Consider the following 14,651-nt stretch of genomic DNA (forward strand, 5'->3'; position numbering starts at 1 on the left):
GCCTTCAACAAGATGGATTGATACGGTGGCTGCAATGATGGGCTCAAGTATAGCAGGGATTGTGGGGCTGGCGCGGGATCGGGCAGTGTTTCGTTCTACTGTGCATGGGGTCGCTGTGAGTCGGAAACGACTCCACGGCACTTAACAACAACAGGGTGCAAGGTACAGGGCTAAATGCTTCACATATATTGCCTAATTTAATACTGGCAATCTCAGTGAGTTAGACACTATTATTATTGCTATTTCACAGATACTGAAAATAAAGCACAGAGAAACATGCCTGTTTCTTGGTGATCTTTATTTAAAGGTTCATTGCTCAATAGAGAAATTTTTGGCTCTCCGTAGCCTTAGGATGACTTCCAAACTCTAAAGTTTAGCTTCATCATCTTCTTACTCAACCCCTCACACACATTCAGTCTTTGTTCCAGTTCTAGTGAACTGCTTAATATAATCATCTCCCTGCCATCACATGCCCTTTCCTCGGCGTTTGTACAGACAAATCTTAATCAACCTTTAAAGCTCAGCTCCTCTCTGAAAAGTTAGACTTAGTTACCACCCTTCTGTGCATATTCCTGTAAGAAAATTTATCACACTGTAATATGCCCATTGAATTATTTGTCTGTTTGTCCCACTAGATTTTAAGCTCCATGACATTAAGCGTCTTATTTGGTTTGTTATCTCCAGTGCTTAATACAGGATCAAACGTCCAATGGGTGGTAAAAAATTTTATTTCTTTGAATGAATGGCCAAACCTTAACTAATTATCCAGTTTGTTCTTCTTCTCTCAATCTTCCTAGCCAAAACAGTTGTTAAATAGCCATTTCTACAATGTCATAATTTTCAAAATTATTAGAGGGAATTTAGATAATCTAGGTTTTTGTCCTATTCTGCCATTTATTAATTGAATGACTTTCAAGACTGATTCATTCAACACAGATATTTTTTTTCACACTTGTTCTATGCCAGGAACTGTACCACACAGTGAAGAAATAGCAGTGAACAGAATAGATGACAACCCCTTCCATCATGGAGTTTCATAACCTAGAGCCAGATTTCTCTCCATAAAATCAGAGTTGGACTAAGGTCTTCCCAAATCTAAACTCCTGTGAAACATCTAAATTCTTTGAAAAATGATTTTCATGTTAATACCAATATGAAGTAAAATCTAACACCAGTCAAATCACATCATAACCAGTCTCTGATATGAGTCAACAAGTACCAGTCCTTCCTTCCAATGATAAATATCTTACAATGAAGTGACACTGTCATGTTTCTAAAAGATTAACTTTGACTTGGGCTGATATAAAATGTTGGACCTCTCTAGCTCTAAGTGCTGGGTCTGCCAAAGACAAAAGGGGAAAAAAAAAAATCGTTACATTTCAGGGCAATTAACAAAGATTAGAAAGGAAGCTCCATTTTATCCCTGGGAAAGATGTATCTGTTCTGTACATGTCCTGCTCACTGAAAAGATAAAGAGCAACTTGTACTCTAACTAAATTTTATTTGCATGATGACTTTATTGATTCTTGATGGTTAGACCAAAAAAGGTAAAGCTGATTATTAGTGGACAAATTATATAGTAAAAACTAAATTAGCCTAGATTTTCAGCTGCTTCATTACAAAATTAGGTAAAGAAGGTCATAATTTTTTAATTTGTGTCCAAATCTTAGCTGGAGAATGTTTTAAGGGAGCAAATGATACAAGTAATTTTAGAGGACTGGAAGGTCCAAGTATCCAAGCCTATAAACTTTACATTTACAAACATAATTAGCACGCTACATTACTAAAAATCTCCTGAGAGGTGTTTGCATAGGGAATCTAATTCTCTAAAGAGAAATGTCAGCTATTTTGATCATAACGGTAGTTGGCTCAATGATGGCCACACAAATATACCAGTTTCTCATCTCTGGAATATGTAAGTGTTACCGTAGATGGTAAAGTTTTGCAGAGGTGCTAAATTTAGGATTTGAGATGATATTATCCTTGATTATCTGGTGGGCTCTAAATACAATCACAAGTATTTTTATAAGAGAAAAGCAGAGGAAAAATAGACAGAAATACGGATGAGGAATAGGCTATGTGTCCACAGAGGCAGAGATTGGAGAGATGTGGCCACAAGTGCAAAAAAAAAAAAAAAAAAGCAATAAATAAATTCTGTTTTAGAGCCCCTCTGTTGTTGTTGTCATGTGCTGTCGAGTCGGACCCGACTCATAGTGACCCGTCCTTGGGTTTCCGAGGCAGTATCACTACAGAAGTAGATTGCCCCATCTTCCTTCTGAGAAGTGGCTAGTGGGTTTGAACTTTCAGCCTTCTGCTTAGCAGTCAAGTGCTGTAGGCACTATGCTACCAGAGCCTCTCTAGGTGGTGCAAATAGTTAATATACTTAGTTAATAAGAGATACCTTGGAAGATAGACCTGGTGGTTTACTATCAAAAGATCACAGCCACTGAAATCCCTGTGGAGCACAGATGTACTCTGATACACATGGGATTGTCATGAGTTGGAATCCACAATAATTGGGAGAGCCTCTGGAGGGAGTGTATTCATTCTAACACTTTGATTTCACTTCAGCAAAATTGATTTTGGCCTTCTGGTTTCCAGAACAAGGAGAATAAATCTGTTTTTTTAAAGCAACATCTCTAAATTCCTTAAGTAAGTTTAAGGAATTGCCACTAAGTTTGTGGCAATTAGTTTCAGCAGTCAAAAGAAACTAATTCACTGAGAAATACATATCAATTTCTTGATATTCCCTGATCATAGGATATACTTCCTGACTCACCCATTTCTCTTGAACCAGTTGACATTGGATGGTTGATACTGATAGTTTATGTGGGCACTGAGCTAATATGAGCAAAAATATATATGTATGCAGTAATTGATAGGAGCTCTGGTGGTATAGTGCCTAAGGCATTTGACTGCTAACCAGAAGGCTGGTGGTTCAAACCTACCAGCCACTCGTCGGAAGGAAGGTTGAGCAATCAACTTCTGTAGTGATATTGCCTCAGGAAACCTATGAGTCGGATACGACTTGATGGCAGTGAGTTTGGTTTTTGGGTGCAGTAAACGATAGTGAGTTTTTCTTCATTAAATTCATAAAATATTAACTTGATATGGACTTTCAAGCTATATAGTAATTTTTCTTATGTTATAAAATGGAAATTAAAGCCCAGACAGGTAAATAAAATATGCTAGAAATCACACAGTTGGTTAATGGTGGAACCATGATGATAAAACCACTGTGCTCAAGTCAATTTTAATTCATAGTGGCTCTATATAACAAGGTTTCTAAGGCTTTAATCTTTATGGAAGCAGACTGTCCAGTGGAGTGGCTGGTGGGTTACAACTGCGTACCTTCTGGTTAGCAGCCAAATACTTTAACCACTGTGCCACTAAAGTTCCTACTGATGTTGTTGTTGTTGTTATTGTGTGCCATCAAGTTGGTCCCAACTCATAGCGACCCCTCCTTGAGTTGCCAAGGCAGTATCACTACGGAAGTAGATTGTCCAACCTACCTTCCAAGGAGTGGCTTGTGGGTTTGAACTGCCAGCCTTCTGGTTAGCAGTCAAGTGCCTTAGGCACTATCCTACCAGAGCTCCTCCTACTGATGATAGAGGAGGTCTGTTGACCCCTAGCACGATACTCTTCTCATCATTGCATCTTGCCAGTGCTCTCTGTCTTGATAGGTTCCAGCCTACAACCTCTTGTTCATTCTATAAAACCAAAACACCAGCACCAAGAGCAAGAATGAAAAGGGTCAAAGTAGAAGGAGCCTCGGTGGTCGGTTTTGTTGTTCTTAGAAATAAATACCTCTATATGTTTGTGAAGAGTTTGTACAGCTAGTTTGCATGTCAGCAGCAGGACTGGCATCTTAGAAGCTGAATTTCCCCATCTGGAGACTATCAGACTAGACAAGGCTTACAATTTAATACGGGTGTATAGATCTGGAGCCTGATGGAAATTAGGTCAGATCCAAAATGGAATCAAGTAGCTGACCACAAGTCAGAATTTTAATATGGATTCAAAGCAAAGGGAAGATATCTAATTCTATAAATTCACTGAACACCATGTGGAAACACTAGAGTATGTGATGAGGGAGCCTTCATAAAAAAAGTTATGGGAAAGGGAAAAATATTGAGGGACTGAAAATGTTTTAGTGCAAGTATTATCCTGACCTTGAGATTTCTTTTAACAAACTCTTCTCTCTCCTTTCCCCCCTCTCTCCCTTTCCAGCCCTCTCCTTCTCTTCTCCAGTTCTCTTTATCCAGGATACTTCTACTTTCACTCTGTGGGTTTAGGTCCCTTCCTTCATTTCTGTGAATCCAGCTCCACAGGCAAGTACAGAAAAAGTGCTCTTATACAGAAGAAATGAAAACCACCCTGAGATGAAAATTATCAGAACACATCAGCTGCTTTGTGTAGCTCAGGACAAAATTGAGATGTGTAGGGACATTTCTTCATTTCTGAGAACTGGGCCCACAGGCTGGGCATAGAAAAAGTGCTTTTATAGGGAAGATAAGAAAACCATTTTGAGATGAAAATTATCAGGACACATCAGTTGCTTTGTGTAGCTCAGGGATACAATGGAGATGTGTAGGGGCATTTTTAAGAACTGAGGCAAGGGATTCATTCCTCTGTACCTGCTTGCTTAAAGTCGCCAGCTCATTCTCCAATGATGCCCTTTGAAGGCTTTGTATATGCCCTATGGTGAGAGAGTGCACTCATGAGAGCCATTGCAGGGATGTTCCAAATGGCTTGTGCCACTAAGGGCTGACTGGAGCATTTTCTTTCCTGGGAGTCTCTTGTGGCTTTATCCCTGTGTAAAGATCTAAGTTTCTTCCAAAAGTTCAAAATTGATTTTAGGTACCAAAGATAAGTGAGTAATTTTCTAGCCAACTAAGAAATTAAGAAAAAAGATTATTTTGAATAAATACCAGATTGACAAAAAAATAACCTATATAGGGTACTATAACAGCTCTCTAAAGTATATGACTGTGAGAAGAATGCAAATATTTTAGGAAAGAAGATTATAAATTTCTGGGTTTAGCAGAAGTTTAAAAATGTTCATGTGCAGCAGGTTTCAATTCATCTGTGTAGAATTATATAACAGAAAATCTACCTTAAACTCCATATTTTGTGGGGACACAAAATTTTTCAAATTGTGTTTTTGAAAATCCAGTACTTTCTACCATCACATATTATTAAAGTACACTAAATTTGGAAATTTTGCCATAATGATAGCTACATATTTTTTAAAGGAAAAAAAATGTAAAAATGTATTTTCTATTAACTTATAGCCTCAAATACAAGTGATCTTTTTTTTTTTCTAATTTAAAAATGTTGCTGTGATAGGGTAGTTACCTAGTGATTTACTGTTACTAGTTTTACATTGGAATATGTCCAGATCGAATATTAACATTTGAACAGCTCTACAGCCTTGCTAGATACTTTGACTAATTACTGTACCTTGAAAGCTTAACTCATGACTCTTTGTGTGTGTGTGTGGGGAATATATCTATATCTATATACCTATGTATATAGATATAGATATATTCCCATATACCTATGTATATAGATATAGATATATTCCCCCCACACACACACATACATAGTGTCATTCCATAAAACTTTCTCCAAAACAATGGCTCGTATCATGGACAACAACAAAGATAAAAACAAAATATAGGATAAATTGAATGCCAGAGGGCACATATTTATAGACTCATCTTTCATCTCCTCCAAATTCCAGACAATCTTAATTTTCAACTTAAAAACGGAAAAGTTGACAAACATAAGCCCTTACCAACTTCCCACTTCAGAAGGCTGTTGTCTTCCCTCTCCATTTTTCCAATGACATACCAGATACATGCCATCCAGTGTGCAAGGAGTGCAAACATGGACATGAGCAGAGTCAGGACGACTGTGCTGTGTTGGGAATAACGGTCTAACTTCTGCAGGAGACGCAAAAGACGCAGCAGCCGCACGGTCTTCAGGAGATGCACAAGAGACACCTGTGGCAGGAATCAGAGAAGCACAGCTTGGCTCCTGGGTTACATTCATACTGCAACATTTTTACTTGCAGTCATTCTGGAAAATTCTTGAAATTAAGTACAGTCATGATTCTAATACTATGATCATTCCTGTGACTGTTCTTTGAGCATGACAAATTGCATTGGGAGGTGATAAAGGATAAAGGAAGGTAGAGAGTTTAATATCTTAGACAAATACTTATCTTCCTTAACTATGATTAACCTCTTTTTCTCTACTGTCTGATTTCATAGGCTTTTACATGAAATCATATGATTTTATATTTTCTGATGAACAACCAATGACATTATAGTACCAGAACTGAACATAAGATGTTCTTTCATTCCCGTCATCTCCCTCTCTCTCATGTAAGGTAGTTGCTTTAACAATAATTTGTACAGCTCAAAAAGTCTAGAAAATGTTAATAAAAGTAATGTAGGGTTTATATATGTGTGTGTGTGTGAATATATATATATATATAATTAGATGCATAAAACTTTAATAAGCTCTCCTTACAAGTACCTGTCTCAAAGACCATATTATCTTCCATTAAAATTATCAACAGGCAGAGAAAATATTTGCCTGAAGCAGATGTATTCATATCTCTCTCTCAAACAAATGTATTTAGGGAATTAAAATCAAATGGGAAGAAAAAAGCCTTTGAAAAATCTCATAGGTCTTTTAGTGCATTTAGTGCATGCCCTAAGCAGTAGACTTGTAGCTAGGAGAATATTTTCCTGACTATAGGGTCCAATTGATAAATGTGCACTATTTGTGGTCACCAAGTGGTCAATATCACTATTAATAACAACTCTGGTGCATATAACATTACATACTTTTCCTGCCCTCAAATATTTTTTCCATTCTAAAATGGAAAAGATAATAAAATATTAACCCATATGCAAATACAGTTTGACAAATTCCTTGACCTTATTTACTTTCTTTGGGGGAACCATAAGTACAGAGGAAAGAGTTGGTGTGTATGACTGTACTTAAGGACAGGTTTTCCTTTACACAATAGAATTATAAACTGGGTAAGTGTCTTTTGAACATTTGAATTTACAGCTAGCCAGTCAGTTGACTTCTAGTTTATTCTTTTATTAGCCATTTCCCATTATTTCTAAGAAAATGTACCTAGCACAGTGCTTGGCAGAGTAAATATTTGATATATTTGTTAACTGAATAACTGAATAAATAATTCAGTTAAGAAATAAAAGGCTACAAATGCAGCATGTTGTTGTTGTTATGTGCCATTGAGTCAAACTTGACTCACAGCGACCCCTCCTTGGGTTTCCAAGGCAATATCACTATGGAAGTAGATTCCCTATCTTCCTTTGGAGAAGTGGCTGGTGGGTTTGAACCACCAGCCTTCTGGTCAGTAGTCAAGTGCCTTAGGCACTATGCTACCAGAGCTCCTGTCAAATGCAGCATAGCAATAGATATTCAATAAAAATGTGTTGAATTGTAATCTTGTAAATTATTCTACACACAAATATAATAAAATCTTAAGGGTGATTAAAGAACTTGGTGACAGCTAGCTATGCTTTTTTTTAAAAAAATAACTTTTTGTTGTGATTTAAGTGAATGTTTACAAAGTAGCGGATTTCCATTCAACAATTCATACACATTCTGTTTTGTGACATTGATAATCCCCATAATGTAACAGCACTCTTCCTACTTGCTTCCTGTGTCTATTATTTCCATTTGTCCTTCTTTCCTATCCTTTTGTGCCTTCTGAGCTTTCTCACTAGTCAAATGCTTCCCTTCTGATCTTGTATTGATTGTTCTAAGGAGGAAGTACCTCCCTGGTGTTATTAACCTTATAGGCTAAAAGTTGAGACATTGGAGTGGCTTCAGTTCTAGGCTGAAGGGTGTCTAAGTACTACAGTCTCAAGGGTTCTACTAATCTCTACGAAGCCAATAAGACTGATATTACTATTACTATTATTTTAAGTTTTGCTCCACATTGTTCCCCCACTCTATCCAGGACTTCCTATTATGATCCCTTTCAGACTGGTCAACACTTATATCTGGGTACCATCTACCCAAGGTCATGGAGGCTGGAATTCTTGTGGTCTATTTGTCCTTTGGACTAATTGTTTCCTTGTATCCTTGATTTTCTTCACTCTTCTTTGGTCCAGATGGGGAGAGATCAATAGTTGTAGCTTAGATGGCTACTCACAGCTTTTAAGATTCTAGTCACTACTCACCAAAGTGGAATGTAGAATATTGTCTTTGTGGACTATGTTATGCCAATTGACCTTGATGTCACCTAAGCCTATGGTCCTGACCCCTTCAGGCTCAGAAACTCATTCCTTCAATGTGTTTGGTTCTGGCTAAGAAGTTTTTATAATTTTGCCTTTTGTATGCTCTATATACATACACTATGTTCATGGATATATTTGTAGCACATATAAATGCATATGTAAAAATATCCTTTGTAAAACCTATATATATTTATGGGTGTAAACCCATCCACCTTCCCACACCTGTTCTAGCTATGCTGTTTTATTTCTCTTTGTCATCCTTCTGTGTTGAGCTTTACTTTCTTTTTCACAGTCCGTTCTCACCTGTCATTCCAACTAGTGGTAAAGCAGATCATCACATGTCAGGATTTTGCAACCTCTACTTGGGAGCTCTGGTGGCGTAGTGCCTAAGCTATTTGACTGCTAACCAGAAGGCTGGTGGTTCAAACCCACCAGCCACTCCTTGGGTGGAAGACTGGCCAATCTACTTCCCTAAAGATTCCTCCTCAGAAACCCAGGGAAAGGTCACTATGAGTCCAATCAACTCAATGGCAATGAGTTTGATTTTTTGACTTTGTAGCTTAATAGAGTTAGTAGGGGTAGAGTTTATTTTATAAGTAGATGGATTTGATAAGTAGGTGACAATTTTCAGATAAGATAAAACCTGTAACAGAAATCCCAAATGAAGGGTCATCTAAACACTTATTATTATTGCTGTAGACAGTCTCATTTTCTCTAATCAGAGAGGTGTTTGGAAGCAGGGTGTGGCCTGCTCTTATGTGAGAATAGACATTTGCAAAGACAAGGGACATGAGCTTGGTGTCCAGGATGAAATAATCCTGGTGATCTTGATGGCACTTTTTTTTAAATTATTGTTATTGTAATTGTTCTATCATAGTCAATACTTTCTTACCATAAATGTGAATGTTGACTTTTAATGTCACCTAAGACTATGGTCCTGAGCCCTTCAAGCTCAGCAACTCATTCCCTCCATGAATGAGGCATATTTAATTTAGAAAGAAATTTATAAATACAATGGGAAAAAGATAGAGGATTCTTTTTACTCTTGGATGGCACTGTAAATTTGTCACTGCTGAGAATTATAAGCTATTTGTAGACAGGCACAAGACAGTGAAGCATTAATTAAAACCTCCATTAAATAGCAGTTTCCCTTATTGCCAACTAGACATGACCACCTCTTCAACTGAGAGGAAAGAGATAGTGAGAGAGAAAGAAAAAAAGTTAACATGTACTGAGGTCTTTCTATGTGTCAGATATTTAGTAAGATATTTTATAGAAATGTTACCTTTTTAGTATGCTCAGGAATCCTGTATGGATTTTTATGTTCACTTCAGTCTTATTTTGAGTTTAAGTGACTTCCCCAAGGTTGTGCAGATGGTAAATAATAAAACTGGGATTCATGATTCATAGATTTGCTTTTTCATTATCTTACACTTTCTATGTCTGATTTATCATTTCGTCTCTCACAGTGCCTTTCAAAATGACTTATATCTAGTAGGTATTTAATAAATAAAGTATATCTGTAATTAAAGCAATTAACACAAGGAATTGTGGGCAGAGCCAAAGCCAAATTGTGTCTTGTTTTCTTAATTCAGTTCTATGCATTTTTGAATGTCATTAACTGGATACATTTTAGAGATAAATACCAACACTTATTTGATTCTTTTCTTCTCTCTCTCTTTCTTCTTTCTTTTCTGTGTGATATATCAATAGAATACATCATAAGTTATTCTTTATAACTTGTCTTTCCCTAGAAGTAAATATGATACTTTGGACAACATTTTCTGTTCATATAAATTATATTATCACCCTGGCTACCTTATTTGAAGAAGCTAACAAATTCATGTGGCAATTTATTAAATGATTGTATATGCTCATTCCTGTGAAAAGCAGAAGTCTCACTGATAAGAGAGATTCCTTCCTTCTTTCCTTTTCTTCCCTTCTGACATAGATCATGAACTATACTTTGCATTCTCTGTAAAGTCTTTGTGTCAGATTTCGTAGGACAGAAGGAGGTAAAGGGAGAAGGGAAGCAGTGAAAGGGTGTAAGTATGTATAATCAGAATATGAGAATTAAACTTTCGCAAAATTTGGTCATCTAAGCAATGAGGATATTAATATATGTATTCTTATTTTGCATGTATTTTATAATATAACTGTATATTATGTATGTTGTTGTTTAGTGTTTGCAAGTTAGTCCCAACTCATAGCAATACTCCATAAGAAGAAAAAAAAACAAACTCACGGCCATTGAGTCGGATCTGACTCATTGCAATCCCTCTTTCTGAGGTAGTATCTGTATGGAAGTAGATTGCCCAATATTCCTTCCGGGTAGTGGTTGGTGGGTTTGAACTGTCAGCCTTCTGGTTAGCAGTCAAATGCCTTAGGCACTACACCACAAGAGCAACACTATGTAGAACAGAACAAAACACTGCCTTGTCCTGTGCCATCCTCACAATCTTTAGTAGGTTTGAGCCCATTACTATAGCCACTCTGGTCTCTCCTGCTAACATGTCCAAAGTAAGTGAGACAAAATCTCACCATTCTCACTTCTGAGGAGCATTCAGGCTATACTCTTACAATACATATTTGTTCATTCTTCTGGCAGTCCATGGTATATTTGGTATTCTTCACCAACACCATAATTCAAATACATCAGTTCTTCAATTTCTATATTCATTGTTCAAGCTTTTATATGCCTATGAAACCATTGGAGGGGAAAAAAAAATGGCTTGGGTCAGGCACATCTTAGTCTTTAAAGTGACTTGTTTGCTCTTCAATAATTTAAAGAGGTCTTTGGCAGCATGTTTGCTCAACGTAACACATCGTTTCATTTCTTGACTGCTGCTGTCATGGGCATTGAATATGGATCCAAGTAAAATGAAATCCTTGACAATATCAATCTTTTTTCCGTTTTTGATGATGTTGCTTATTGGTCAAGTTGTGAAGATTTTTGTTTTCTTTATGTTGAGATGTAGCCTTTGGTCTTCATCAGTAAATGCATAAAGTCTTCTCTTTCTGGAAGCAAGGGTATATGATCTGCATATTTCAAGTTCCTAATGAGCCTTCCTCCAATCCTGTTGTCAACTTATTCTCCATATATCTAGCTTCTCAGATTATTTGCTTAGCATACAGATTAAATAAGTGTGGTGAGAGGATACAACATAGATACACACTGTTCCCAATTTTAAACAATGTAGCATCCCCTTGTTCTGTTTGATCAACCGCCTCATGGTTTATGTGAACAGAACAATTAAGTATTCTGGAATTCCCATTTTTCTCAATGTTACCTACAATATGTTTTGATCCACACAGTCTAATGTCTTTTTATAGTCATTAAAACACAGGTAAACATCTTTCTGGGATCATCTGCCCTCAGCTAAGCTCCATCTGACATCAGCAATGATATCCCTCATTCTGTGTCCTCTTCTGAATCTGGCTTGAATTTCTGGAATTTCACTGTCAAGGTACTGCTGCAACCATTTTGAATGATCTTCAACATAATTTTAGTTGTAAGTAATATTAGTGGTATTGTAAGATAATTTACACATTCTGCTGCATCATCTTTCTTTGGAATAGATACCAATATGTATCTCTTCCAGTCACTTGGCCAGTTACCTCTCTTCCAAATTTCTTGACATAGACGAATAAGTGGTTCTGTTGTTTCATTCATTTATTGAAACATCTCAGTTGGTATTCCATCATTTCCCAGAGCATTGTTTTGTGCCAATGCCTACAGTGCAGCTTTAGTACCCTCAATTCTTGATCATATGCTGTTCCCTGAAGTGATTGAATGTCAACCAATTCTTTTTGATACAAGGACTCTTTGTGTTCCTTCTATCTTCTTTTGATGCTTCCTATGTCATTCAATTTTTTGCCCATAAAATCTTTCAATATTGCAACTCAAGCCTTAAATTTTTTCTTCAGCTCTTTAAGCTTAAGAAATGCCAAACATGTTCTTCCTTTTTGTTTTCTAACTCAAAATCTTTTAATATTTCATTATAATACTTTATTTTGTCTTCTTGAGCCACACTTTGAAAATTTCCATTCAGCTCTTTCACATAATAATTTCTCCCATTTTCTTTAGCCACTCTCCACTTAAAAACATGTTTCAGAGTCTCTTCTGACATCCATTTTGGTCTTTTTATTTTTCTATCCTTTGATAAAACTGTGGCTTTCTTCATATATGATGTCCTTGATGTCATCCCACAACTTGTCTGATCATAGGACATTAGTGTTCAGTGCATCAAATCTATTCTAGAAATGGTCTCTAAATACAAGTCAGAAATACTCAAGGTCATACTTTGGCCCTTGTGGACTTATTTTAATTTTCTTTAGCTTCAACTTGAACTTGTATATGAGCAATTGATGATCTGTTCCACAGTTGGCCCCATTACCTTGTTCCTCCTGATGATACTGAGTTTCTCTATCATCTATTTAAGGAGCACTGGTTGTAGTAGATAAGACACTTGACTGTTAACTGGAAGGTCAGTGGTTCAAACTCAAGAGCCAATCTGTGGAAGGAGGCAGGGCAATCTACTTCCATAAAGATTTACAGCCTGGGAAACCCAATGGGGGTCACTATGAGTTGGAAATGACTCGATGGCATTGAGGTTTTTTTTTTTTTTTTTTTTTGTGGCATCATCTATTTACACAGATGTAGTCAATTTGATTCCTGTGTATTCCACCCTATGACAACCATGTGTATAGTCAATGTTTATGCTGATGAGAAAAGGTATTTCAAATGAATAAGTTGTTGATCTTGCCAAATTCTGTCATACTATCTCCCATGTTGTTTCTAGCACCAAGGCCATATTTTTCAACTGCCAATCCTTCTTTGTTTCCAACTTTTGGATTCCATTCAGTCGTAATTATCAATGTATCTTAATTGCATGTTTGATCAATTTCAGACAGCAGAAGTTGGTAAAAAGTCTTCAAATTCTTCGTCTTTAGCATTATTGGTTGGTGTGTAAGTTTGAATAACAGTGTATTAACTAGTCTTCCTTGTCAGCATACAGATTTATTGATATTATTCTATCATTGACAGCTCTATATTTCAGGATAGATCTAGAGATGTTCTTTTTTGCAATGAATGTGATGCCTTTCCATTTCAATTTGTCATTCCCAGCATAATAGACCATATGATTATCTGTCTTAGTTCTCTAGTTCTGCTATAACAGAAATACCACAAGTGAATGGTTTTAATTTAGAAAAACAAAAACAAAACAACAAAAAAAAAAAACTTATTCTCTTAAAGTTTAAGAGGCTAGAAGTCCAAGTTCAGAGCGCTGGCACTGTGGGCAGGATGAAGGCCCCTCAACCTTGGGCTCCAGCTCTACTTCTTATTCCAGGCCCACTGGAGCAAGCTGGTTCAAGTCCAGGAACTGGAGATGAAATGGAACCAATGTGGGATCCTTTCTATTTATACTGGAAGCAGGCCATATCCCAAAGGCAAGTCCCCTTCAACTGATTGTAGGGGACTTGTAGGGGCAATTCCCCATCAACTGATCTGTCCCCTTCAATCTGCTCATAGCAGATTCTACCATAGAGGTGATTATACAATGTCCAAGCTCATCATGGTAAATAACTACATCTAGCTGCCAAGCCTCTCAATATCATAGCCCAGCCAAGTTGACACACAACCTTAACTACCACATTATCCAATTAAAAATGGCCAATACCAGTACAGTTCAGCTCACTAATGTATAGGATATCGATCTTCAAGCATTCCTTTTCATTTTTTATAACTTCCAATTTTCCTAGATTCATACTTAGTATATCCTACATTCTGATTATCTGGATGTTTGCAGCTATTTCTTCTCAGTTTGAGTCATGCCACATAAGCAAATGAAGGGTCACAAACCTTTAGTCCATTCATATCATTATGGTTTACTCTACTTCGAGGGGGCAGCTCTTCCCCAATTGTATTTTGAGTGCCTTCCATATGAGGGGCTTATCTTCTGTCACTGTATCATTGTGCCACTGCTATCCATAAGGCTTTCACTGGCCAATTTTTTCAGCAAGAGAACATCAAGTCCTTTTTCCCAGTCTGTCTTAGTTTGGAAGGTCCACTGAAACCTGTCCACTGTGGGTGATCCTGCTACTATGTGAAATGCCAGAGGCATAGCTTCCAGCATCATAGCAACATGCAAGCCACCACAGTATGACAAACTGACAGATGAGTGGTGGGTATGTGGTGGTTGTTGTTATGTGCCCTCAAGTCCGACCCGACTCATAGCGACCCCTCCTTGGGCTTCCAAGGTGGTACCACTATGGAAGTAGATTGCCCAACCTTCCTTCCTTCTGAGGAGTGACTGGTGAGTTTGAACCTCCAGCCTTCTGGTTAGCAGTCAAGTGCTA

General features: G+C 37.2%; 1 protein-coding gene across 1 annotated transcript in view; it reads right to left on the reverse strand.

The window, feature by feature from the left end:
- Window positions 1-14,651, reverse strand: part of KCNH8 (potassium voltage-gated channel subfamily H member 8) — a 653,292-nt gene that overhangs the window by 254,057 nt on the left and 384,584 nt on the right. Inside the window, exon 7 of the mRNA XM_007936572.2 lies at window positions 5,801-6,008. Within this exon, the coding sequence (XP_007934763.1) occupies window positions 5,801-6,008 (208 nt within the window). The remainder of the gene's footprint in view (window positions 1-5,800; window positions 6,009-14,651) is intronic.

The sequence above is a fragment of the Orycteropus afer genome, unplaced genomic scaffold, assembly GCF_000298275.1.
Source record: "Orycteropus afer afer isolate SDZICR_OR568_19922 unplaced genomic scaffold, OryAfe1.0 scaffold00003, whole genome shotgun sequence".
NCBI lineage: Eukaryota > Metazoa > Chordata > Mammalia > Tubulidentata > Orycteropodidae > Orycteropus > Orycteropus afer.